Here is a 27,079-nt window from a genome sequence, read left to right on the forward strand (position 1 = left end):
AAGCAAAAAGAGATCAGCGTTTGAAAATGTGCTTTTTTTCTTGAGCAGTCTGGAAATATCTCTAATTTTTTGTTTATTTAGGTGAAGACTTTGTGCTTTGTAGACTCCAGTGAAATCTAGCACAACTTCTGTGTTATAATGTTAAAAGAAAGTAAACAAATCAGTAAGCTGCCAGGGGCTCTCAACTCTTTTCTTTTAAGAGCTGTGTGTTTATCCTAACCTGGAAACAACTGACACATTTAGGTCAGGCCTGACTAATACAGTAACCTTGTTCTTTATCTTGCTCTAGATTCAAGTGTCAGGCAAACTAAAAGGGGGCAGATAGTGATACTCATCTCCCCCGAGAGAAAGGTGAGACTTAGTTTTATGTATCTGGCATTTGTAACACAATTTAAAATTACCTTCTCTTCCCAGTCTAGATGAAGAAATAGATTTCAGTAGGAGTTAAGGGCCTTGAGGTGTACTTGGAGCAAAAACAAACTTCAGGCTTTTCAGAATGTAAAAATTGCATGAGATTTCTACACTCAACGTGCTTGAGGCCATTTCCTCTTGCCCTATCTCTTGTTATTTGGGAGAATGGATTGACCTCTCCCCCTGTCCTTTTGCTACAACATCCTTTCAGGTAGTTGTAGAGAGCAACAAGGTGTCCCCTGAGCCTTCTTTGCTCCAGGCTAAACAGCCCCGGTTCCCTCAGCCACCCCTCCCAAGACCTGTGCTCTGGACCCTTCCCCAGCTTCATTGCCCTTCTTTGGACCCGCTGTAGCACCTCAGTGTCCTTCCTGTAGTGAGAGGCCCCAAATTGAACACAGTATTCACGGTGTGGCCTCACCAGTGCCAAGTACAGGGGGATGAGATTCAGATTGGATATTAAGAAAAAATTTTCACAGACAGGGTTATAAAGCACTGGAACAGGCTACCCAGGCAAGTGATGGAGTCACCATCCATGGAGATATTTAAAAAATGTGTAGATATGGCACTTAGGGGCATAGTTTTGTGGTTACCTGGCAGTGCTGGGTTAATGGTTGGACTTGATGACCTTAAAAGGTCTCTCCCAACCAAAATGGTTCTATGCACTTAAATTGTTGAATTAATACTAGAATAACATATTATTATATAACTTTGGGAATAAGAAAACTGTTTTTGTTATTATTTGATTCTGATGAAAGTATCACGGCGTTTCAAAGGTCCTGCAACTGCAGCATTATCTGATAGCTGACGCAGGGCTTCTTAAGCAGCTTTTTGGGTACATGCTGTTTGCTTTCTGGCATACAGCTGGCTAGATCTAGAGAAAAGTGTCTCATCCTCTTTTCTTGAAGACCTTCTGCAGGGATTAGTCACACCAGTGTGACTGAAATTTGCTTCTGCAAGATAGTCTGCCTCAGGAAAAAGGGTGGCTTTAAATCCTGGACTTAGATCTGGAATATATGTTTTCATTTTGATGCTGCCATGTACAAAGCCAGAAGGAATTAGACTAAGAAGCTGCTTCTCTGTTATGGTTCAGGTAAAACATAAGCAGTTCACTCTGCTGGTGTTCTGGGAGAGAGTGTTCTAATTAGTTTAAGTAGAAATATACATCAGTAAGCAAAATCTCTGCATATTGATCAGCAGAATAAACATTCCACCATTAGGGGTCATCACTGCTGCATGCAAATTGAATAAAGAGTGTCTGCAGCAGCTGAAGAAATTGGCTTTTTTCTGTGAAGCTGTGGGGTGTGGGGAGTGGCTTTTCACAGTGTGGTGTCCATGCTTCTGTATGGTTCAAAGACTTGCAGAACTCTGGCAAAACTTCCAGCAAATGCCACCTGGGCAAGTGCTTTGGGGCTGACAAGAGATTACTGAATTTAAATTCTTTTTATTAAACCTGCATGTGGCTTAGATTTGCCTCTGATGCCTGTAGCTTTCAGATAAATTATTGCACAGTTAAACTAATTTATACTACTAAAAATGAATGCCCAGGTGATCTTTTATTTCATCATACTGTTGCTGTACTATGATTTTATTAAGAACATAGTGTCAGCCACAGGCTTTAGAAGAAGCACTGCAGCAAAGGATTTATAAGCAATCAGTGGCCATTATCTCTGTCAGGACTGTAGTTAAGAGACTAATAAATTCATTATGCAGTAACGAACTGGATTATCAAGTGCTAACTGTTCTGAAGAACACAATTAAAAAGTTATTCTCCTTTTTCTGAGACTAGAAAAAAAAAAGTGTCTTCTCTTTTTGCATCTAGATTCATTTAAGCGTCAAAAGACTCTATGCTCATGCAAAGCGTTAGGGTGGCCTTCAGGATCTGGGGGTTTCTAAGTGCAAAGCAGACAAAGTAAACAGTGACACAATGGAGATGGCAGTTGAGGTTGTGGAGCAGAGGGGGAGGAACCTGTGCGGTTTTTACGTGATCAAAGCACTACAGGAGGCCTGTAAAAAGTGTAAAATAAGGTAATTTTTCGATAGAATCTGGATTTGAGACCACTTGTGCAATCAGCTCAGCTCCCTCAAGCTGACAATAGCACACTTTATATTTGGTACAGAGGAGTCTTGGCCAGTGTAGTCCAGTCCGCTACCATGGCTGACTTGGTGGAACTGTGATGCTAGTGCTCAAGTACTTGCAGAGGCAGGGAGTCTTTCTCCCAAGAAATGTAGTCTTCCAGCCAATATGGCCCGTACCCAAATCTGAGTTACTGGAGCAGCTCTCCTATGAGGACAGACTGAGAGAGTTGGGGCTGTGCAGTCTGGAGAAGAGAAGGCTCTGAGGTGACCTTATTGTGGCCTTCCAGTATCTTAGGGGGGCCTACAAGAGAGCTGGGGAGGGACTTTTTAGGCTATCGGGTAACGACAGGACTAGGGGGAATGGGGCAAAGCTGGAAGTGGGCAGATTCAGACTGGACGTGAGGAAGAAGTTCTTCACCATGAGAGTGGTGAGACCCTGGAATGGGTTGCCCAGGGAGGTGGTTGAGGCCCCATCCCTGGAGGTCTTTAAGGCCAGGCTGCATGAGGTTCTGGGCAGCCTGATCTTTTGGGAGGTGTCCCTGCTCATGGCAGAGGGGTTGGGACTGGGTGATCCTTGTGGTCCCTTCCAACCCTGACAGATTCTGATCTGTTTTAGCAGAGGACTTTAGAGCCCTATTGGCTCAATGGTTGGACTTGATGATCTTAAAGGTCTCTTCCAACCTAAAGGATTCTATGATTCTAATGCTACCTTAATGCAAGTAGTGTCTGTTTGTGATGGTCATGTTGTTCTGTCTGTATTTTACCTTTGAGCAGATACAGGTAAAACCAGCTTACTCGTGCTAGTGGTGAGGTGTATAAATGACCTCAGTTTGGAAACCAAGTGGCTGCTGTGTTGTACATGGCAGTTAGTCATGCAGATCTGATCCTATGGTAGCAATCAAAGGGGCTGTTCAAGAAAGGGATTATATTTTCTGTCAACAGTAAGTTTATCCTTTTATTAGGGATCATTTGTCCATTACTACTATTCACTATATGTGATGGTCATGGAGGTCCAAGCCCCGTACTACGACACTGGAGAAAAATAGAACAAAAAGTGGCTTTAGTCCAAAAATTATTTTCAAACTGAATGATACAGCTTTATTAATAAACTTTACATAATCATATGATCACTACTTAACCATGCTTAACAAGCACACTTAACCTGTCTGACACCTGACTTGAACTACAGTTCAGGTTTTATAGCTATTGAAATGAGTGTGAAACTTAGTCAAAGGAAATGCTGTTGTGCATAAAGCAGTGCATGTTCTCTTTTGGAATGATATCGGTAGCTAAACAAGCTCTGTTATCACAAGAAAAGCATGTTGTACTTTGAGGAATGTAGGGTGGATATTACAGGGCATCAGTGACGAACATCATGATGCCCTCGCAGGCAGAAACCATTTCACCTGCTGATAGGAGCCATCCACTCTGTACAGTCAAAATTACTGCCAAGCTTCAAATTTAAAATAAAGTGATAGCAGTGTGTTATGGGTAAATATTTGTCTTGTTTTAAAGATTGCTAGTACTTACAGGTGTTTACCCTGCATTCAAGTTAAAATTTACTTCCTGGGAGTAGTGCTAGAAGAAAGGTGAAACGCATTTGTTCTCTGTGCTGAACAAAAGCCATTGGGTAGGAACAGGTCACGCAGCACTGCTTGGAGACGTAGGTGGGATGTGGTTCCAGAGCAAGGAGAAAACCTGTTGGTCATTTCCACACATACAGCCAGCTCGCTGCTTTTTCCCCCAAGCAGAACATACCAATGTTGGGATACAGATCAGGACTTCAGATAACTGAGCTCTAGTTTTGATCATGGTAGTGTCTAACCTTGTGGGATACATTTGACTTTCCACTGCCTTAGTTTATTCCTCTCTGTAGCAGGGTGTTAATTCTGAATTATTTTCTTTTTCCTCTGGAAAATATTTAAGATTTGATTAAATCATTTTACCAAAACCAGTTAATTACCATACAGAGAAGTAACACAATGGCAATGCAAATACTGTGATGACTGATCTGTGGACATTAAATCAGTACCTTCACCACATTATCACTAATATTGCCAGCAAAGTTATTGTGTAATCCTTACGTAGGTAAAGCACTTATTGAATTTGGATGACAAGCTTGTGTGGGAAAATAGTTTGATCTTGGAAAAGAGCCATCAGTTTGAGAATGGAAATTAAATGAGGCTTCTGATTTGACTCTGGCCAAAGCCTAAAGAAGCCTCCTGTCCAAGGCTTGGCTGAATGGAAACTTTTGTTAAACATGAGTGCTTGGCATTTGGGGGAGTGGAGTCATCTGTGAGGGTGCACAGGATCTTAGTATTTAGGAGAAGCTTGTACAGGCTGAAGGGGAACAAGGCCTTCTGAGGTGAAGGGCCAGTGACATTGCCTACCATCTCATTAAGCTCCAGTTATAGTGATAAATAACCAGGTCTGAATTACCTGTTTATGATTTGGACTACTAATAATCTCAGGGAAGAAAAAATTTCTCCTTTGTGCCAGCTAATCTTACCCGCTTCTCTGTTGATGAAACATTCCTACAGAGGTTTTACTTTTCAAGCATTTTTACCTGTTATGGGCAGGCTCATGTCACATTTTCTTTCAGCTATCCCAGTCATTACCGAGTTTAGCCAAGCTGCCCTTGAATGCAGGCAGTGGATGGGACTTGGTAGTGAAGCAAAAAGCCCAGGAGAGTGCTTGTGTTGCTGTGATTTGCGTGAAGGGGATGTCCCCCTTGAACCACGTCAGGGCAGGGCTCTCCTTGGATAGGCTCTAGAAGTATCTAGAGGTGAAGTCTAGAGCTGTTCAAAGAAAACAAGTTTGAGATCAGATTTTTTTTCCTAGAGCAGGCTGAGAAACTGTTTCATAATTATACTGGAAGATATGCAAGATGTCAAAGAGAAAGCCGCAGGTCAGCGAATTTTTCATATGCTCAGACGGTTACTGAGGATGTATTTGTTTCTTTAACTAGTAGTCATAGATGTAATTCCTTGAGAAATACTGATATTGTCACTTCAATAAGGAGATCATGTCTATCAATGAAGCTCAGAGCAGTTTTGAATAATATACTGCTGTGGTGTCTGTGGGAGGACCAGTGACAGACAGGAAAGCAAATTCTGCTAAGGAAATAAAATTGGGTTCCTTTGCAATGAGATCTCTGAAATCTCCTGGAGCTTTAATTTTTCACTCAGCATCAGGCTGATTTGAGCAACTCTGGGACAGAAGTTTCGTTATAAAAGCACTCCCAAAGACTCTTAGTGGGCTGAAATGACATCATTTATCTTTTCTGGTGTTGAGCAATAAACACTGTTGGTCATGGCCTTTTACAGTAGCAGTGGCAAAACGGATGTTTGCAGAAATGCTTTTGAATGGCAAATGTTTTTAATATTCCCTAGTTGCAGGCCTTGGCCTTTCTGGGTCAGAGGTTTCTCTAGCACTCTTGCAGTATTCCTGTGCCAGATTCATGGACTCCATGAAGAGCCAGGCTATCAGAGAACCAGGCCTTAGGATTTAATTTCAGGCTTATAGATTCTTAAATAGGACTATGTCCATAGTGCTGAGGTCAGCCTTTTAGCAACAGGATATTCATAAAGAAGTCAAACTTGCCCTAAATGCACAGAGTAACTCCTTTCAGGCTTTTAAATGTAGTCAGTGCTAGAAAAAAATGTGTAATACATCAAAAAAGACACCTGGTAGACTTCAGTGTTTACTTGATTTGATGATATTGGAACAAAAAGGATCTCCATGTCCTAGCTGTGTTTCCAAAATAGTAGCCGTCATTTTCTGTTTGTTTTGAATTTTTATGATGGAGAGCTACAAGAGCCTAAATGTTTTTAGTGTATGCACTGTAAGGAAAATGGCTTTTCCCAGCACCCGTGACCAGCAAGTTACCATGTTCTTGTTGGAAACATGGTGCTGAGGTAGATTTCCTTAAAATTAATCTCTTCACTTTATACAGCCTTCTAGTATCTTTCGAGTTGAAAGCAATTCATAACATAAGTACATTTTCTCAGTGTGCTTGGAACAGCAAGAGCTAGTGAGATGAGAAGAAATTGCTTCACAAACTGTGTGTGCTCATGCTTTTGTGTCTGCATAATGTGTTTGTGTGTATGTGCCATTTGTATCAACACACACTTCTGCATGGGTATAGGTGATGAATCTAATTCAAGATTATCAAGATTGGAGGTGATATCTACATGATGTATTGTAGAGCTAGCCAATAAATAGAGCATAGGTTGTTTTCTCTGCACTGTGATGGCTCAGTCTGCCATACTTACTCTAGCATTTCAAAATTCCATGCAGATTAAAGGGCATGTTTTCATTACAAACCATCCTACCTCAGTAGTTTTTCTTCTTTCTTATCTTATATGTGGGAACCCCTCCCTCAAAATTCAGACTTGCATCATGCTAGGTTTACAATAAAAGTTTCTCTGTTGTTAATGAAATTTAACCTTTGTTTCTATTCTTGAAACTTGTTTGTGCAACAAATGCCATTTTATAAGGAACAAGGTTACTCAAAGTAGCCTTTGCCAGCTTGACTTCTGGGGTAACATCTGGCTCTCTAGAGATAATGAACATTTTTGCCATGGTCTTTACTGTGCTCAGGTCACAAACGAGAGCACACGTAAGGAGTCATGATCCATCTTAGAGCAGTCATCCGAATATGTGATGATCCTGTGCTGCTTAGTTTTTGCTGGCACTTGTTTGAGGTGTCATTGACATGGAATGCAATCATTCATGACTTGTAAAAGTCTTTCTTGATATATTGTGTGCTGTATAAAACACAACAGCAATGTGGATTTAATCCGTATGTGAATTCTGTATTTAAATATGTTAAACAAATTCTTCCTTTTCAAGACGTGGATGTAAACAGCATATTCTACTAGAAGTCCTTTGGGAAAACTGTGTATTTAAAAACTTGTGCTCAAGCTAAGATACTTAGGTTATGTATGAACTAATGAAGCCATTATGCTTTGTATTACCATATCAGTAACGTGTTGTCCATACTCACCTGATTCTAGACCTGAAAAAGGACCAAGCAGAAGGTTTGGTCTGGTAGATAGTTTGTTAACTTAGTGCCAGCTAACACCTAATTGTCTGATGGAAAGTACGCTTAAATAATGCATATTTAGGGCCTGCAAACACTCTCAGTAGATGTGAATTAACTCACTTAATACCAGCTACGCTCATTGGGGAATCAAAACGTTGCCCTGTGCCAGTGTATGCTAATACAAGCTACCTGTTGTGTCACTGCTGCCTCTCGATCTCAGTGGATCTGTTTGACCTGCAGTTTAGTATAATTCAAAGTGACATGAGAGAGGGGGTTTCTCTGTTCCAGTGTGCCTTAAGCTATTAAAACCACATTTACATTAGGCTGGATGGTGAAATGAATCATACATACAGAGTATGATTATGTTTGTCAAAAGCAACTAGATGTTAGTGTGGATCTTCCCCAGGCTGACCACATGATAAAAGGCATTTGTAGACAGTTTTTGTCTATCAGACTGATGCCTGGACTGGTGTGAGAAGTTTTGAAGTTCTTAACTGCTTTTTCTTCTGAACTTGGAGATGTCTGACAGGATAGGTGTGGGCAGATCCAAGCACCTATTCACCTACTCTGGACTGGCCAGATGCAAATGCCATCTCAGTGCAGCTCTGCCTGGGCTCTGCACCTCAGCAGAGCTTTTCAAGTGGTTATGAGGCCATCAGGAGTTTGCCCAAGCAAGCTCTCTTGGAGGAGACCTAAGGGATAGTCTGTAAGCCTGAGAGCTGTGGCTGAATTTACTTTTGAGCCAGTGCTGCCCTCTGCTGAAAGGAATGTGCTTCTGGTTAAATCAAACAATAATAATGCTTTTTGTTACTTGCCATTAAGCAAGCAAATGAATAAAACTGTTCTGCAAAAAAATAGCATGTGTACTGTTTAGATAATTTACTTGAAATCTATGCTTTCTCTAAATAATGCCAACTTTCCTGTTTGTCAAACTCAGACCATGCATAGTTGGGTGGGTGAGGATTTGCCAGCTAGGACAACTACAGCTTCCTCAGGGCCTGGTGAAGGAAACTTGGAAGAGAAATGTAAACAGGTAGACTGAAAGCTGTGTGCACTAATCACACTAATCATGTTTGCAGTCTCAACTCAACTGTCTGAGAGTCTGAAAAAAGCACGTCTGTCTGTGAAGTAATTTTTGGCTTTGGTATGCTTGTCTGTTAACTCGCTTGTAGTTCTTCATAAGCAGTCAGGGTATGAGGCACTCTCCTTTTATGGGGTTCAGTGTTCTGAGTCTATTGCCAATAGAAGTTTGAGTAACCTGAAAACAGCTTTCATACAGCTCAGGCAACTAGCTGCTTATGCTCGGTGCATTGGACCAGCGACAGCAGCAATCATAAGGCACTTGTGTTAAGCTTAGGTCACTGACTCCATTTCCTTTCTAAAATCAGTGGATCTTTCCAGTTAGTCTTGATCTTTCTCACTTAATGAGCCCAAACAATTTCAAAAAGAGTTTATTATAATTCAACCAAGTTGCAGAGGATACAGGTTTTGATAGATCTGGCCAACACCCACTGTCTAGTAGGTGAAAACAAAGAAATTGCTAAAGCACTTGTGTCCCTTTAGCAGCTGACACTGTTGGACAGCATGAATTGCATTGACCTAAGTGTGATAAAACTTTGGGAGCTGCTACTGGCTTGTGGAGGCTGACCCTCTTTGCATTGTTTTAAGGAAAATAATGAAGTTACATAAGTGAACCCTTGCAGATGATTCAAGAACCTGACGTAGAGCCAGACCCTTTCACCAGCATAGTCAGGCTCTGGAGTCACAGGAGTTTCTCCAGCTCAAGCCAGCAGAGAACTGCTTCATTAAGATTAGATAATCTGTAGAGTCTATGTTACGTGTCACTGGAAGGAGATGGATTAATGTTCCACAGTAATGGTGCAGGGACACAAAGGCAAGGGAAAATTCAGATATTACTTTATGGAAATTATAGATCATCAAGATGAGTGTTGCATGGAGAATGTTTGTACATTGTATACAGAAATTAGACCTGTCACTCTGCAATTATGAAAATGTCCTCTGGTTTGTCACAAGCTGAAAATCCACAGATTTAAAACTCTTAGAAACATCTGTAAAAGATGTCCTTTAACTAGCTAGATAAATGAAATTTATAACTATACTAGTACTGGGAAGTATTGCAAGAGTGAAATTTGGAGCGTGTTATAAATGTGATTTCAAGCTAGCATGGACCTTCCAGCTTTTGAGGTCAGAGGTAATGGTGCTCTTGAGTTTATGGTAGCAGGAACCAAGATCTTTGTGTGTTGAATCTTAAGTAGGAAATCATTACTGAACTTTCAAATGATGACTTTGATGCCTGAAATAAACCTGGAAATGCAGGTGGATGGCTGAGGACTATTTAAAAAGAACACAGCTAGGGTTAACCTGTGTAACTCCAGTACTGCTTTTGAGGGCTTTATTGGAGCACTGCTCTCAAGCTGTAATACTATTTGGCTTTCCTTCAGGTCATACAAGATTGTAAGCATCGCAAACAAAAATTACCTATTTGCAGGTGATGGCAAAGCTACTGAAGAGAACCAGGTACACAGAATACTGGAAGACTCTCCTAAAGATGGGCTGAATTTTGTGCAAAAAGGGAGGGTGAACACAGTTCTGTTTTCATTAATGCCAAAACAGAAAATGGAACATGATTGAAGTGACTTCTGGGAGCTGAAACTTCCCACAGATACTCCTGTAGCACAACATCTGTGCTATTAGTGTTTGTGTGTTAGGGTTAAACTGTACCAATCAGGTAACTTTGCTTCAAAGTGAAGCCACAGGATCATAAAGTCCCTTATGGGGCTTTGGTGAAGATTTTGCTTGGATCTGAGATTCATCTTGCACTTCTCAGGCACAGAAGAAAGGTACCTCTGGCATGTCCCGTTGTAGAGTGTATGTGCTCTGACTCCTGTTTTGCTCTGTTTACTGAAGAGGTCTCCAAGGATGACCTTATTTCTAAGCCACCAGTGAGAGACTGTGGGAGAAGGGTACTTGAAATCCTTTCCCACCTTGGTGTACCTTGGGCAGCTTCTGACTCAGCAGTTGCTATCTCCAGATATTCTAGTCTCTGGGCAACCTCTCAACCTGGGAACCTTGTTGATCAGTTTTCCTGGGGGTGTTTTTGAGGTTTTTGTGTTTTGGTTTGGTTTTGGGGGTGGTTGTGGTTTTTTGTTTGTTTTTGTTGGTTGGTTGGTTGGTGGTTTGGGTTTTTTTTTAGGTGTTTTTGGTGCCTTTTTTTTTAAATCTCAGTGAATATGACATCTGTTTGTTCTGACACGGGGAGGTCTGCATGTCCACTTGTTAACCATCTGGGATGTGCATGCCATTCACAAATGGGAATGCACTTTGGCATGACTTAGCACTTTGCATTCAGTTCAACTTGCTGATTGTGTTCTGAGATCTCTTGTTTGCAGTAATATTTTTATTACAGAAAATATTGTGCTGGTGAAAACTTTAAAGTTCTTGGATTAAAATGGACAGAAATACACATCCTTGTTGGATACCAGGCAGGCTTCATGGCAGAGTTGCCCAAAACTTCAGGTCAGAGGAGGGTAGAGTGTGGAGTTAAGAAAGCCCTGGGGAAAATTATCTCCTCACTTCTTTCATCCTTAGCTCTTTAGTGCGAAGTGAATAATGACATACTGTATTTCTCTTCAAGTCAGTGAGAGTTCTGGCAGGATGCAGCATGATCCATCTGGAATGAAGAGTCTGAAGACCTGTTTGCTGCATCCTTGTTGAGTGTGGTGTGCCTCAGTTTTCTTTGTTGGCCATATGAAAAGGATGGTACTTAACAGACTTTCATGGATGGAAAAATATTTTTTGTATGCGAAGCTGTGATACTGCAAATTGAAGCTGGTAGCAGAAGGAACAGGATAGCTTGAATTGCGATTTGCACGCTGAAACAATGAGGTACTTTCATTCCCCTCCACTATGAAAGGGGATTTGTGTACCCAAGTTCATCATCATCTGCTAAAGGATTCCACTTCACAAGGAACTGCAAATACATTTAATTATTGCAAATTTATAAACACATTACTGATCAAAAACTCCTCCTTTGTATTTATGAGAACAATGACTGTACGGTTATTGCCACAGCAGTGAGCTGTGTTTTCACCCTTTTCAAAGTTCTTTTTTTGTTTTTAGGAAGTTTTAGGAAGTTCCTGAAAGGGCTAGGCACAAGCATCTGTTCTTCCTAAGCCTGTATGTATGCTGTTCCAAGATAAGAATACATGTAGCTTTGCTTTTCCCTTTGTTGAGCCTAAGCCACTGGGCTGGATCCAGATGTGTATTCTGGAGGTTGATGTGTCAAAGGCTGCAACCCTGTTGGAGAAGGTGGTGCTGCAGACCATTGGAGGTCCTTCACCATTGCTTCACTTTGCTTATTCTTTCAATATGGTTCTTTTTTTATATATATTTATGTATATTTTCAAGGCAAAGGCAAGGAAAAAATAAAAAACTTGTGCAGTCCACATGGGTTGTATGTTGCCAGGGAAGTCTAGTTAGGAACATGAGGTGTTAATTACTCTTGCAGATCTCCACTCTGGTTTATTCTGCTTCCTTTCCTGTTTGATTCCATTGTCTTAGTTCAGCATACACAGAGCTGTGTGTTTACTAGTAGAGTTAGTGGAGATAATGTCCACTGCAGCTGTTCTTACAGGCAGACAGGGCAAACCCTGTCCAGGGAAATAAATGGTAAAATTCTCAATTGTTTCAGTGATACCCTGGTTTCATGTATTAAATTAATGGACTCTGGTGGTGTTTAGCCTGTCCATGAGTGAGAGGAAGGTGGTCTTCATCATCCCACTGCATGTTCCACTTGAGACGGAGTCTTCTGTTACTGAAATGGCCTCAGTGGAGAGACTTGCAAGGAGAGGTGGGGAAGCAGAAACAGGAATTAATTTTCTGATGAAATACCTTTGCCAGATGCTTAGGAAGAGGAGAGGTTGGGCGGAAAGAGAACTAGTCCCATTTACACTTAAAACAGAAGGCATGGGAATGACAAATGACACTCCTAGATTTGTCATAACTACCTGAGCTTCTGGTTTTGTTTCCTGTACATTTTTTCAGTAACTTGCTCAATTGAAATAGGTACTTGACAGGACAATGGTAAGATTTTTGTCACTAGCTGTGAATAGCTGTACACTTGATATCTGAGAGTTTAATGATATAAATGCAGAAGTACATTGTAAGCTCTAAAAGCTGAAAAGTTAACTATAGCAGTTAGCAATTCTGTATGACTTATCATAAGGAACACACCAAAAATTTGTCTAGTGTGGGGAGTCTTCTTTTTGAATGAAATCACATTATTTACTGTAAGGATTGCTAGCAACAGAATTCATACTCTCTTCAAAGAATAAAAACTGATGGTCTTCTTTCTTCTTTTCAGGCAGCACAAATAGTCCTGATTTCTCTCTTTGAACTGAACACTCCTGAGTTTACCATGTTACTTGGTGCCTTGCCAAAAACATTCCAGGATGGTGCTACCAAGCTCCTGCACAACCACCTCAAGAACTCCAGTAACACCAGTGTGGTGAGAGGCCCTTGTCCTTGTAAACAGCAGAGCCCCAAACCCAGCAGCTCATTGCTAAGCTGTTGCAGATGTTCAGTAGCATTGAGTTATCTGTAGCTGTTGTCTTGAAGGAATATGGCAACAGAAGCTTCTGTTTGATGTTGCTTTTATAGGGACCATTAGAACAAAAAAAACTCAGATATTTTTAAATTTAATAGTCATAACCAGTACAGATTAAAAAAAAAAATACTACTGAGAAGTGCATGAAAGTTGAGCTTTCAAGTTGGTGGTGCTTTTGAAAATCCTGCCACTAATTTAGCCACTAGGGTTTTTTTTTTTTGCTAAAACGGAGATCCTGATACCACAGATTTTCTGAGCTTACCACTACTATTGAAATCAGTTTAATAACATCATCTACTAAGAAGCTTTCAGGATCTTTGATGTGACCTACAAGGTCTTCTCAGTCTACATCTATTATTTGGTTGTAGATGAAGCTCTTAGATATTTTAATTTCTCTGAGGAAACATGTTAGTAAAGCATTTAAGTGTGCTTCTAAATGTCTTTTCCCCCCAGAGCAGCAAGCATTAGGGTGTTTTTTGCCTTTTTTATGTGGAAATCTTGTGAAACTTGCTGAAATTTGAACCAATCTGTCTTTGCACTGTTGCACTTCCACAGGGACAAGTAGACCTTTGTGTAAGCTAGAACTGTAGCATTAATCTTCCAGGCAAACAGACTGGATTCTCTAGTATCTTCAACTTGTGTGAAGAGAGTCAAAATTGGGAGCAATTTCTACTCGTTTTGCTTTGTTATAAATAATTGTGCAGGCCAGTAGAAAAATAAGTTAGATTGCCTTCTTATGCCCGTAACAAGCACAATCAGACTGCTGTAGAGAATGTGGGAAATAGCTGTGTAATTAAGTTGCTAAATGGCCAGGGTCGTCTGCATACTTGGGAACCTAGCAAATTCTGTCTGAGAAACTGGGTAGCCTGGCTCATTGATAAACCACTTCTCTGGCAGTTTTTGTCGGCTGTACCTGTTGCATAGTTAAAATTACAGGTGCTGTAGATTGTAGAAAAGTGCACTTGTGCTTTCCTTATCCTTAGAGCAGTGCCTTCAAGAACATATTAATGACTACATGAACTATGGCTGCAGATTTTTAGGGCAAGAGCCAGAACCAAAACTGCATTGAGCATGTCTAGTGTAAACAAAGGCAGGATTTGGACCTGTTGTGTGCTCCTGCCTGTGCATTGCAACACGTTGCTAATCCCTCTCTTCCTGCTTCTGTGCCAGGGTTCCCCCAGCAATACCCTTGGTCGGACTCCTTCCCGGCACTCCAGCAGCAGAACCAGCCCCTTAACTTCACCTACCAACTGTTCCCATGGTGGATTGTCTCCAAGGTAATGTAGCAGGCTAATTAAAACACTTGCAAAATGTTAAAGGATTTCAACACCAAGTGTGCATTTGCAGAATACGACTCACTTTGGAAGCAAAAACAAGACCCAAAAGTTTACAGTAGACTGCCTCAAAGAAACAGGATTTGAACATGATAATACATGGTTGGTGATTGACCTCAGTGTTCTACTCCTCACTTTATCTGTGTAATCTTAATGTCTCTTATAATACTCCTCTTTTTTTTTTTTGTAACTAGGCCTTCTTCAGAGTCTCCCACTTTTGTGGGTTCAAGAAAGGTAATACTAAATGGCAGCATTAGAAATGAGGATGCAAGTATCACAGAATATATGATGACTTTCAGGGGTTTCAGATGATGTCTATTTTTTAGGGCCTTAAGATCAGTAATTCATCTGATTTGTGCTGCTGAGAGAAGTACTGAATCTCCTGTTCCACTCTTTATTATGCTTTGTGAGGTTTGCAGAAGAAGCAGAGATGGTAACTGTTTTGATGCTGAATACCTCTTAAATCACTGCTCACCACCAGCAGAATAGTGGCCTGATTTGTATCAGAACAGTGGCCTGCTCACCAGCCTGGTTAGTGGCCTCCTTTGGGCAGCAGGTCTATCACAACCAGACGTTTCACCGAAGCTGCAGATGCTACCCTGGAATATATTGGTCCACTACCAAACTTTTACTGGGCAAATGTCAACTTTTGGGTTTTTGTACCATAAAACCTTAGAACAGTGGAAATAGGAATTTAAACAGTGTGCTTGGAGACCACAGAAGTACTGGAGGAAAGTAGTAGGTGATGACATGGGCAAGCTTTGATTCATGCTGGAAAACTTAAAAGCTGCTACTCTTGTCTGGCTGCCCTATCCATGGGAGGTCACTGCCTTTTTCATGGAAGAGAGAGAAAGAAACGTGTTGGATGAGGACTGCAGTTTGTAGTCCAGTGCAGTAATTTATACTGAAATCTGTTTGTTAGCCCTTGTTGTGACTTGCCTAAACCCTGTCTGGAGGGATGCTTAGACATGAGTCCACGTGTGTTAGGAAAAACACAGGCTGTTAGGCTTTAATGTAGTTAAACTAAACTAGTTACACTAATTTCAGCAGCATTTGAGAACCACATTTGATTTCCTGAGAAAATTTTGGGTATCTAAGTACATCTTTGTGACCCTTAAATCTGCTGTAATCCAAAACTAGACCAGGAGGTTGCAAGCCAAGGTCGAGTTGCCTATTAAGCATTTTTTTCAACAAAGGTTTCATTAAGAAGTGGTAGTTTCAGGGGAATAGTTCCAACTGTGTTGCTTCCTTATTGACTAGTTTGAGCACTGTTGCCCTACTGATTTCTGCCATGGGAAATCATGAATTGAGATATGACTCCCTGTGGGTGTGTTGTGGGTTTGTTGGCCACGTTTGCATGTGGCGCTTATTTTATAAATCCATAGTTTTTTACCATGCGTTTTGGGTTTTGCCATTGGGCCACAACTGTGTTTTGCCACTCATGCACTACTTCTCAATTTGTCTTTGCATTGTTCTCATCTCTTGATTAAAATACTGATTTAAGCATTCAGCATACACTTAATATGTTGTTGGTGCTGTTGTTTTTTAGCATTTTGGGTTTAGGAACTGGAGAGTTTTTTCCCATATGGTATATTTTCAAGGACTAGTTAGAGAAGGCATGTAATTCCAGAGCAAAACTGCCACTGATGAAGTGGGCCAGGAATTACCTTTAGAAAACAAACATTCCTTCAGTTTTCTACAGATTTCTTGGAGGTGTTGGTCCAAAAATTTAGGTGTCCTGCTTCCTTGGTAGATTTAATTATTCAAGTGTGATGTCTAAAAGTTACTCTTCAATGATAGGTGAAGATGGAAGCTTCTGTAAAAGCCCTTTCAAATATTCAGGGGGGAAGTTTTTTTTTTTTTTGGTGAATGACCTCTGAGCAGTAAGAGCAGCTGCAGACTTCTATCATTTGTAGAGAAGGCAGTGGCAAGTACTGCAAGTCAGTGGCAGTAGCTTCTGATGCTCTGCTGGACTGCATCCTTCTTGAAAATATCTTGTGGAGCACAGTTTGAGTGTGGTCCTGACTTACAGAAAAAAGGAAAATTTAGCTCTGTTTCTGAAGAGTGCACGTGGTCCTCTTTCTTTCAGAAAAAGGCTTTGGAAGATGTGCTGAGAGGTATGGGGAAGTAGGGTACACCACAGTGTTGTGGCTGTTGGTACAGATGCTTTTGTGTCCTGTTGGCATTACAAATGCTTGTTGTTTGCTGTTCATCAGTGGGGTAAAATGTCCCTTTTCTCTCTACAAACTTGAAAATGAGCACACCCGAGTCACTCTAACAGCAATGTAAAAGGATAAAGATTCCCATGGTTTCTCTGTGTAGCCCTCCTCTGAAACTAGGCCTGTCTTTACATTTTTATGAGGCCCACTGCCAAAGGGTTGTACCAAGGCTGTGTGTGCCCATTGCTTCCTAGGGTGCTCCATGTGCAGGCTCTGCTTACCTTGTCCATGCCTGTGTCTTGTGCAGGCAGCCTAAGTGCAGTCAGTTGAAGGATTATCTCCAATTCTTTGGTTTTGGAGATTATGCTTTCTTTTTGAATTGTTTCTTGATGCACAGATTGGAGTCATATGGAGATGTGTATGTCCTTGGGGCAGGGATATGTGTAGAGAAGGGTAGTTTGGGTCCTATAGTAGTATAAAAATGCTGCTAAGCATAGCTGCTGTCAAATATTTCTAATGATTTGTGGACAATATCCTCAAAATTAATCAGCAGGGCTTCATTGATACAGCCTTCCTATAGTACATGTGTATGCCATTGCCCTCGGGTCACATCACTTCCCCATGTTATTGCCATCACAGCTGAGTTCCAGATGATTGTTGGCTTTATTTTTGTGTGTGTGTGTGTTCATGTGTTTGAGCTCTCTGGATAGATATTGAATTATTAGGTCGAACTGGACTTTGCTGATGCAAACAGGCAATTTGCTTATCCAGGTAATAACATCTGGTTAAGTATCCCCTGATGTTACTGTCTTCAGAAGGGTAACATGCTTTCAGGGCACTGTACAGTTCTTCCTTATGCTTTCATTTACTCCATCTGGTTCTAATGCATGATCACTAGAACATGTCCACTGCATCTGTGAGCTACCTCTGCATTTTTACCTGCTTTTTTTTTTGTTGTTGTTGTTTTGTCTTGGCAGTTTTAGAGGAGTTCTGGAGGAAAGAGGTGTTTTCGGAAGAACAGTAGCAGGGGAAGGCACTTGGGAAGACTGAAAATAATAGGAAAAACCTCAGATGTCTGACGGAGAGGAAAGAAAGTTTCCTAGGCAGTGCTCAGAGGAATGGCTTGAGTTTGTGTTGGGTAGAGAAAATTTTCAGAGATTTAGTAAATGGCGTAGTATGACAAAAAGGAAAATACGAACTTGTGAAGTCATCTAGTGTAAGAATACCATTCTGAATGGCAAGTGAACTTCTGTAAACACAGGTGTTGCATTTGAGATGTGAATTCTAATCTAGAATTCTCTACAAATACTTGAAGGAATATCAAAGGAATTGGTTTGTTGTACTGTTCCTGCCTGTATTAGTAGCCTAGAAATCTGTATGTAGTTCCAATTATTTAAAAAAAAAAAAAGCCAATGTAGTCCTTCAAAGGTCTCTAGAAGAAATTAATAAAAGACTATCAGTGTTATTTGTCTGAGTTTATGCTTGTTTTTTCACTGACAATAGACAATACATTGGAAAATAAAATTTTTTAGTTTAAATATTAAATTGAGCAAGGCACAGAAAAAGAATTAAAATAAGCCACCCGCCTTTTATAATAAAAGACAAGCCACAGGCATTGTTTGGTGGCCCATTTTGCAGGTAGTTGAGACCTGAGCTGTGAGACCTGATCAGCAGTCTAGGTGTCTGGTGTATTGACGCAGTAGTAGCATATAATAGCTGTGGGGTTTGATTACTGGCTAATGGGTGAATTTCTTGACACAACTCCTCAGAGAACTTTTCAGCTGGCTTTGCTGCTGTTTGCACTGGAGCAATTCTTTACCCGTTTAGCAGTTCTTCCTGATCTTGCAGTATCGTTCACTTGTCTATATACAAATGTGACCTTCTGACACAGTGTGCTTTTAAACTTAATAGAAACAAAGTGGTATCCTGAATACTCCACCAGCTCAAGCATCTATATCCTCATCTGGAAGATGATTTTGAGAGTCTTGTATGATAAAGGGAACAGGACAAAAGCAAAGGTTAGATAAATTGGCACAGGCATGGATATCTTGACCCAAAGGAGCAGGATCAAACAGTAACCAGAAAGGGTTTGTGGAAGTTTGGTGGGTGATCTGAATCAGCGTATAGGCTAGTTTCATCCAGTCTTTCCAGGTTTGTCTGCTGAGACCTAGGCCAAGTCCCCCATGCACAGGATACCTTTACACTCTAGACTGACTTTCACTTGCTGCATATTTGGGATCAGTTTGAATCTGGTGAAATAGGATCAGATCTTTTGGTCTGCTGAGGGTGTAGGGCCTGATCGTACAATTTTATAGAGGTGGCAGGAGCCAAACTTTACAAGCTACCTTTGGGTGTCTGATAAAAAGATCAGCACCAACTTTCCTTTCTTCCAGGGAAATCCTGTTGGTCACAGATAGTGGCCTAGAGTTTAAATACAGATGTGTGGTCAGGAGTTGTTTACTTAGACTGTCTTAAGAGTTTATAGAGGCTATATCCGTTTGTAAAATTTACTGATTAGTACAGGCAGGGACTGTTTTTGTGTGAATCGTATAATTATGTTAGGAATAAAAATGAAAATCAATAATAAAGGCAAAAACAATGACTTGTGAGGCTCAAAGGAGTATTCTTGTTTAATTTTGTTTCTATTAATTTTTTTCCTCTCTCTCCAAGGCAGCATGACAGTACTAAGCCACTCAGATTATAGTTTGTTTTTTTGTTTTTGTTTTTTTTTTCTCCCTCTCCTTTCTCTGTTTTTTCTCTCTTTTGTTTCTCCTCTGATCACGGCAGTCGGTTCTGGGGTTGGAGTGCAGATGGGCTGTCGAAGCACCCCCCTCCCCTTTCTCAGCCTAACTCCATCCCCACTGCTCCTTCCCACAAGACTTTCAGACGCTCTTACTCTCCCAGGTAACAAGCTACCTGTTAAACCAACTTGTCTGAGGTGTCACAGTATTATTTACCTTTCACGCTGTGGGATTTGTTCAGATGAGTGGGAAATGATTTTCATAGGCTTTCGCTGGAGAAGGAAAAGAGATAATGATGGCTGTCAGAGAGCAGAGGTGACAGCCACTTGCTCACTGCTTGGTGGTGATGTGGCATGCAAGTGGGGAAAAAAAAAAAAGGTGGATTTTTCCAGACTTTTTCTCCCTGCCAGGTTCCTGAACGGAGGTGTGTTACACAGTTAGTTTCCAATGCAGAACACAGTTGCTGAGCACTTTCAGCAGATGCTGGTGGCATTGTGGTAGCACGGGCAAGGTCTTTCAACTTGGCTACACTGTGCAAGTGGCACACGAGTGCTTTCAAATGGGCAAATAGAGCTCAGTAGTGATTTCACACCTGCAGTAGTGAATGTTCATAGGACAGCGAGGGTGAAGCTTGCATCTATGATTTTACCAGCTACTTGCACAGTGTAATTGAGGAACATCTTGGAAGCTTGTGATATTGAAATAAAAATTGTCCTTTCCACAAGACCTAGAGATAATCAATTGCTAGTTTTGACTTCTGTTCCTCCTCCTGTGCCCTCACATTTTTTTCCAATCTGCATATGCATCTTTTACCAGTGTATTGGACTAAAGCTATATACTGGTTTTAACAAAAAAAAGCCTTCTGAGTACAAATTTAATGTATCAGACCTCTACATTAACTTCCTTCGGATTTTTTAAGTTTATACCCTGACAACAAACAGGCTTTCTGTAAACGTAATTTCTCCTGACTTTTAAATATACCTATTACCTGAGAAGGGCTATATATAGCCTTTGCTTGAAGCAAGAAGTTCCTAATGAAAAACTGTTAAAAGAAGAGTGAACAAATTGTTCTTTGAGGGCTCAAAATCTGGGAATATGTGACGTCTGATAAAAGAGAATCCCATAGTCTGTAGCTCTGTGAATACCTGCAGAATTAAAACATTAAATCGGTGTTCTGAGTTTTCTAGGACACTAAGATGTCTGTGGAATTTATCCATCTTGATTTTTGGAGTTAAACCGGTTGAGGAGTTTTTTTCTGTCTTCCATTAGCTGACACCAGGGTTTGGAATAATTTGGCATACATTCCAGCCCAGAGCCTGAAAGTGCAAAGAAGTGGGTTACTGTGTGCTGCCTGAGGATGCTAAACTGTTGCTTACTTACACGTAGTTTGGTTTGGAAACTTGAGTACTAGTTTATGGAAGCAGAATGTATTTCATGTCAGACTGCAAAGCAGCCAAATTGTATCTTGATAAACTTGCAGAGACCTGCATTGGTTTAGTGCAGCAGAAGATGGAAAATAATGTTGTGACATCCCTAAACACTGTTCATCTCTACTCACTTCTTATTCATCCTGTGACTTTCCTCTGGTCTTCTGCATGGGTCATAATAATTTTTTTTTTCCTTTTGTGCTTTTTTTTTTCCTGAAAGGTGGGTGTAGTTCCATTTTATTTTTCATTTCCCCCCATCACGTTGTCTGTGAAGTATTCCTGTGCACATACTGTCAGTAGACGTGTGTGTTCACATGTAGTTTTTGTTCACATAGAACACAGCTATGATGTGAAGGCTTACTCTTGACATAAGAAATCACTGGGTTATTTAGATTTTTATTAAAATGTGGTTTTGTACTTTGAAAAATGCATTAGATCAGTGGCTCTTTGTTAAGAAATTGCCTTAGTCCTTTAGCATTGCAGAGTCTGTACTTTGATCTATTCTTTGGTAGCAGTGTAGAGCAAAATTCATCCCTGAGGAAAGAAGTGATGATTTTAGCAGAAGATTTAGTGTTTAGTATATTTGTGATTATATCTCATTTTTTTTGCCATGGATTTCATTGTGTGACCTTTGGTAAGTGATGTCATCTCTTGGTGTGGGTACACGGTGCACTCACAATATATGCCTTCTCAAATGGTAGTTTGATTGTTCACTTAAGTATCCTATGAAGAACCTCTTAAAATCTATGAATTAAACATGCTTGAGCCCAAAATTAATATTTTTGAGATCTTATGAAAAAAAGGTTTTCCTATCCCTGCCTGATACTTTAAAAGGATGTAAAAACTGCCTTCATGTTTGTCTGGAAAGCCACCACAGTGCATTAGTGTTGTTCACCTGTCTGAAAAACCCTAAGTACTTTGTCTTCTGTAGGCTTATAAACAGCTTTCTTTTCCTGGTTTTCATCTTTTCAAGTGGTTTCTCTTTCTTCCTGGACTGACAGGCACTGTTTTAAAGTTGAGGAGTTTTTCTTTGGTTTCTTTGCCAGAATACGTGGTACTAATGCTTGTGTGAGTGTAGTGGAAGAGTGTTGCTTGGGAGCCAGGGATTATGGCTATTTTTAGTGTGTTAATCCCAAAGGAATCAGACAGCACCAATCTTATCCTCTGTCTGAAGTTCCTCAGTTTCTTCCAGGAAAAAAAAAAAACAAAACAAACAAAAAAAAAAACAACAAACAAACAAACAAAAAAAAAAAACCAAACCAAAACAAACACACGCCAAACCACCACCAACAAAAACACATAGTGTTTCTAGATACTTAGCATCCTACTTTTAGTTCCATTAAAAAGAGTTGCCCTGTACCCAAGACTCAGAAGGTATTTTCTGGGTTGTTTTTTTTTTCCCACCCATCTCCCAGGGAATCTTTCTTTCGTGGAAAAGAAACAGCTCTTTGTTCAGCTGTCCTCCAAGCCCATCCTGTTACCCTTCCCAAACTGTTAAGAAATAGTAATTCACCCCTGTAGGGAGCCAATTCTTGCTGTTTATTGACAAACAGCTTCATGTAAATGTCTCAGATGCTTTTGGCTTATGTGCTTCTGGCTCTACTAAGATCCGAGACTCCCCCAGAGAAATTGTTCTCAGTTATCGGGTGTCTTCATTAAATCTCTTTTGGAAAACTGATTGTCATGCAAACTCAACTTCTCCTCCTAGATAGAGCAAAGCCCTACCAATAATGCCTTTTCATTTTCTCCAGGCTTGTAGGAGCTTCTCTTCTTAGCCACATCTTTTATTGCCTGCCTTTGCATGCCAGGCATTTTTTTCATGGAACTTAATTTTGGATAGCTCCTCAAGGATTCCAAAAACTTGTGTGGCTTTATGCTGCTGAGGAATTTCTGAGGAATAGACAGACTGCAAGAAAGCATCAGATTTGAGTGAGAGAATTTCCAAACATAGGCTCAATACTGAAATGCATCTTTTATCAAGGTGTTGTGCAAGTGGTTTTGGTTTTACTACTCTATGAATGAAAATGGGACATGTTAGACTAAGGTTTATGTCAAGATACTTTTTCATTTCCATTTAAATGTGTCACATTTGAATCCATTGATAGAATATGTTTGATGTGTTATGAAAAAAATTTCATTGATTTCGTTTCCACCAGCTGTCACTACCATTTGTGTTCTCATAGTGATTGATTTTCTTTATTTTTATTTTTAAATAACACCATTACCATAAAGGGAGTAAGCTTGGGAGGGGTTTGGTAGCTAGCACACTTATTGCTGTGGAATGTAATGAACAGTGGACCTGATTTCCCCTCACTTAGTGATGTAACACTGGTGATTTCAGTGGAGCTTCTCCTAGATTTAGCCCCATTTGAGGGGAGACTCAGACCTGAAGTCTGCTTTGATTCCATCCATGTTTTGTTGCAAGTCACTATTAGAAAGGGTAGGCCAAATCATCTGTCTCCAACTCGACATTGTTTCTGTTAACAGTCAGAAGCGGATTCCAATTTCATATGTAACATTTCATGTACGTTTGGTCTTTAGTATGCTGGATTATGACACGGAGAACCTAAATTCTGATGAAATCTACAGCTCACTTCGTGGAGTCACAGAAGCAATTGAAAAATTTAGTTTCCGTAGTCAAGAGGACCTGAATGAGCCAATCAAACGTGATGGAAAGAAAGACTGTGACATTGTAAGTATTTGATTGATTAACATTCTCAGATCAGTGGAATCCTAAAATGTTGTGTTCAAATCTGGTTTGTTGGTGCACAATTGTTTGGATTGTTAGTGTGCAGAATCCAGTTATTCCTGCTGCCTTCTTGCAAGTGTCTTTGGCTTAGTGGTTGCTAACTTCTTGTACCTAAATAATGGGGCCCCACTAATACAGTCCCTTGCTCCACTTGGACTCTGGCCTCCTGTGGAATGTGCTCAGTGGGCTTCTGTGGGAGTTTTGTGTATGAAGGAAACAGTGGTAGTGTTCCTCAGGCTCAGCAAGGCTCAGGGATGGCCTTTTTCATGCAGTGTGTGTAGGCAGGTCTGTGATGGAAAGTGCTAGTTCTAAAATGCATGGCTGGCTTCCCTCCCAGGTTTATTAGTGCATCATCCAATCTCCTCTACCGGTGAGTTGTGAAGTTCCATGAGGATGCTGCTTTTGCTTCATTTCCCTTTCTCAGCAGACTGGTCCTGTTCCACAGCTTATGATCTTTGCCAGCTTGTGCAGTTTTAGCAATATTGACTAAGATTTAGTTATGGTAGCACAGCTTTTTGCCCTATGATCATGAGATTCTTTGGAATGGTTGTAATTATGTAAGGGGAGGAGGTGGTAATATGAGTTTTACTCAAGTATTATGTAAATGGTTCTATGCCTCTTTGGTGAGTGAACTCCAAAAAAGCTGCAGCTTCTACAGACTTTGAGTAGTCTCATGTGTTTTCTCTCTATTTGATCCCCCAGGTGTCTCGAGAGGGTGGCCTTGCTGTGCCTAGCAGTGACGTCCGTGGAAGCAGTGACATTGTGGAAGGTGGAAGGATGGCTTTAGATAACAAAACCTCTCTACTTAACACGCAGCCTCCCCGCGCCTTTTCGGGGCCACGTGCTCGAGAATATAACCCCTATCCTTATGCTGACACAATTAACACTTACGACAAGACTGCCCTGAAGGAAGCAGTGTTTGATGATGACATGGATCAGCTTCGGGATGGTTCGTATCAGTGCATCTCATACAACTGCAGGCAGCTTGCTCGATTTCTGGTACATCTGTGTGTGGGTAGTGCTTTCAGACAGCTGCCTGCCCTTGCAGATGTTGTGTATTACTTTGTGTCTAAGTAGAGGCTTGGTATGAAACACTGTGTTCTGATGTACCAGCAGAATCTGATCTGTGGCTGTTAAGAAAATGCTGCACTGCACTTTTAGTTTTTATTTGTCCAGAGTTTCCCTCAGACTAGTTCCTTAAGCATCTGAATGCAACTGTAGGGACACTGTTTTGGGACACTTCCACTCTTTATGACTGAAACATCTCACTCAATAACTTGCTATTACTGAGTGTTTCACTTCATTTAAGTAATGCTTTACCTTAGCTTTATTCTTTTGCAGTACACTGATGAGTCACTGTACTTTGATCTAGAGGTCATACATGTGATCCCTGGTTTGGGGTGTGGGTATCTGGGAAAAACTGCAGCAGTTCTCATCTTGTAGAAGTAATTATTGGAACTAGTTGAAATTCAATCAGCATCTCTACCTGGTTCATTGGAAACCATGTGCAGATTAATGAACTGTTGTGAACTCAGGTGAAATTCAGGCTAGTTGGATTCTCTTGCCTGCTTCACTGAAGCCACCTGGGATTTGATGCATTTTTTGGGGCTCCCCTTGTTACGTGCACTTTGTTCTGTAGCGTGTTAGTAATCTTGGCATCATAGACCTTTTTCGCTATTTCCCCAAATGATTTGTTGCCATTTGTCCTAGAAGTACCCATTGACCACTCAGATTTGGTGGCTGATCTTCTGAAAGAGCTCTCCAACCACAACGAACGGGTGGAGGAGCGGAAAGGAGCTCTCCTGGAACTGCTGAAGATCACAAGGGAAGATAATCTTGGAGTTTGGGAGGAGCATTTCAAAACCATTCTGCTCTTGCTGCTGGAAACACTTGGAGACAAAGATGTGAGATGTAGATTTTTGTTTTAACTCTCCTGTACTCTCTATATTCATTTTGGTTGATAGTTCCTCCATGCTGGTTTAAATGAAACCTGCTGCATTTGTACAGCATCTCATCAGTGATGGTGCATTACTTATTCTTTTGAAGGTTGACAACTCTGCTTTTGTTTTCAGTGTATTTAATAATGAGTTTTAAGCTACTCCAAAGTTTCCATGTTTTCCCCTTCCCCCTGGAATGCTAGTAACAAATAACTAGGAAATTAAACTAGAATTAAAAAAGAGGTTGTCTTCTAATCTAGTACAAAAACTGTCAAGATTTCAAAAGTTGTTCCCTTCTGAGTCTGGATGAAGTTACAAGCTCTTAACTATATCATACCCATTGCAAAAAAAAAAAAAAAAAAAGATAAAGGCACTCTAGAATAGATTTTTTTTTTTTTTCCCCCCCTCTGTTTTGTTTAAAGATCCAGACTATTAGATCTCATGGGTTGGGTCTCTGTCTTGCAAAACTGTCATCAAGAACAAATGGCTTTTATAGGGAATGTTGTTCTGAAGTATTTAAAAGAAAAGGCTGTATTATTATCACAGCTTTATATTTGATGGTTGATTAAAGTGATAATTTACAGGCTAGATGTTTACTTCTTCCACTTGGGACTATTTGTTCAGCCTGCAGCACAATGGTAGTTGGTAAAGGCTTAGCACCCTGCTATGCCTTCACATCAGAGCTATGCTGCATCTGAATTTTGCAATATTTAGACTTTAAAGCACCAAAGCACTCACAGGTCTCCTTTTTTTGGTTTCATCTGCTTCAAAATCCATTGTATTTCTTACACTGCTTGTAGAGTATATCGCATGCTCTCAGAAATTTTAATTCTGAAGCAGTGTAGGTGGCTGACTTTTTCTCAGTCATTGTTCATAGTATGGGCATGAGCTGCTCTAGTCCTACGTGTTTAACCAGAGCATCATCAGACATGTATCAGAGGATATGGTGACTTTACATGTGAATTGTGCTACTGCGTGAATTTCATAGGTGAATAGCGAAGGACATGCTTTAAAGGCTGAGTGTAGATTAAAGTAGGTATTCCTCTGCTGAAATGATAGAATCTATTTAGAGTGGCCACAGGCCAAAAACTTAATGTAACAGTTATGAAATTGAAGCAGGTGTTATAAATCCCTTCTGCTAATGATCTTTTGATATAAAGGATTAACACACAGGTCAGTGTTGAGTACAATGACTTAGCTGTTCTTGAAAGTAATTTCCATAGGAGTTACAGGAAGAGAGTAGATTTTACTACATTAGTACATGAGAAACATCTTTGTTGCATGGATGGAGCCCAGTCCGATATCAGAAAAGCCAAGCAAAGGAGGAAGGGCAAAACAAATATGATCTGAGCTTCTTTGTAGATTCATGTAATGCAGACACACTGCTTTGGGAACAAATTTATACTTCATTGCCAAAAGAATATGGAATTTTAACAAAGTAATTGTAATTCTTATTCTTTCTTGTATCTGTGATAAGTCATTTTATATGAATATTTGTGCAAAAGCAAGCAAGGAGACCAATTCTGCATTTCAGTTGTAGTGATTACACTGTTCACTCTGCTGGAGTTGGTA

The 27,079-nt window shown here is 40.4% G+C and overlaps 1 protein-coding gene across 1 annotated transcript in view; it reads left to right on the top strand.

Annotated features, from left to right (window-relative positions):
- CLASP1 (cytoplasmic linker associated protein 1) overlaps positions 1 to 27,079 on the top strand; it is a 129,409-nt gene that overhangs the window by 86,286 nt on the left and 16,044 nt on the right. Inside the window, exons 29-34 of the mRNA XM_008937384.1 lie at positions 12,918 to 13,061; positions 14,331 to 14,437; positions 19,441 to 19,557; positions 23,363 to 23,513; positions 24,273 to 24,519; positions 25,284 to 25,474. Coding sequence (XP_008935632.1) covers positions 12,918 to 13,061; positions 14,331 to 14,437; positions 19,441 to 19,557; positions 23,363 to 23,513; positions 24,273 to 24,519; positions 25,284 to 25,474 — 957 coding nt within the window. The remainder of the gene's footprint in view (positions 1 to 12,917; positions 13,062 to 14,330; positions 14,438 to 19,440; positions 19,558 to 23,362; positions 23,514 to 24,272; positions 24,520 to 25,283; positions 25,475 to 27,079) is intronic.

Source organism: Merops nubicus, unplaced genomic scaffold, assembly GCF_000691845.1.
Source record: "Merops nubicus isolate BGI_N331 unplaced genomic scaffold, ASM69184v1 scaffold5383, whole genome shotgun sequence".
Taxonomy (NCBI): domain Eukaryota; kingdom Metazoa; phylum Chordata; class Aves; order Coraciiformes; family Meropidae; genus Merops; species Merops nubicus.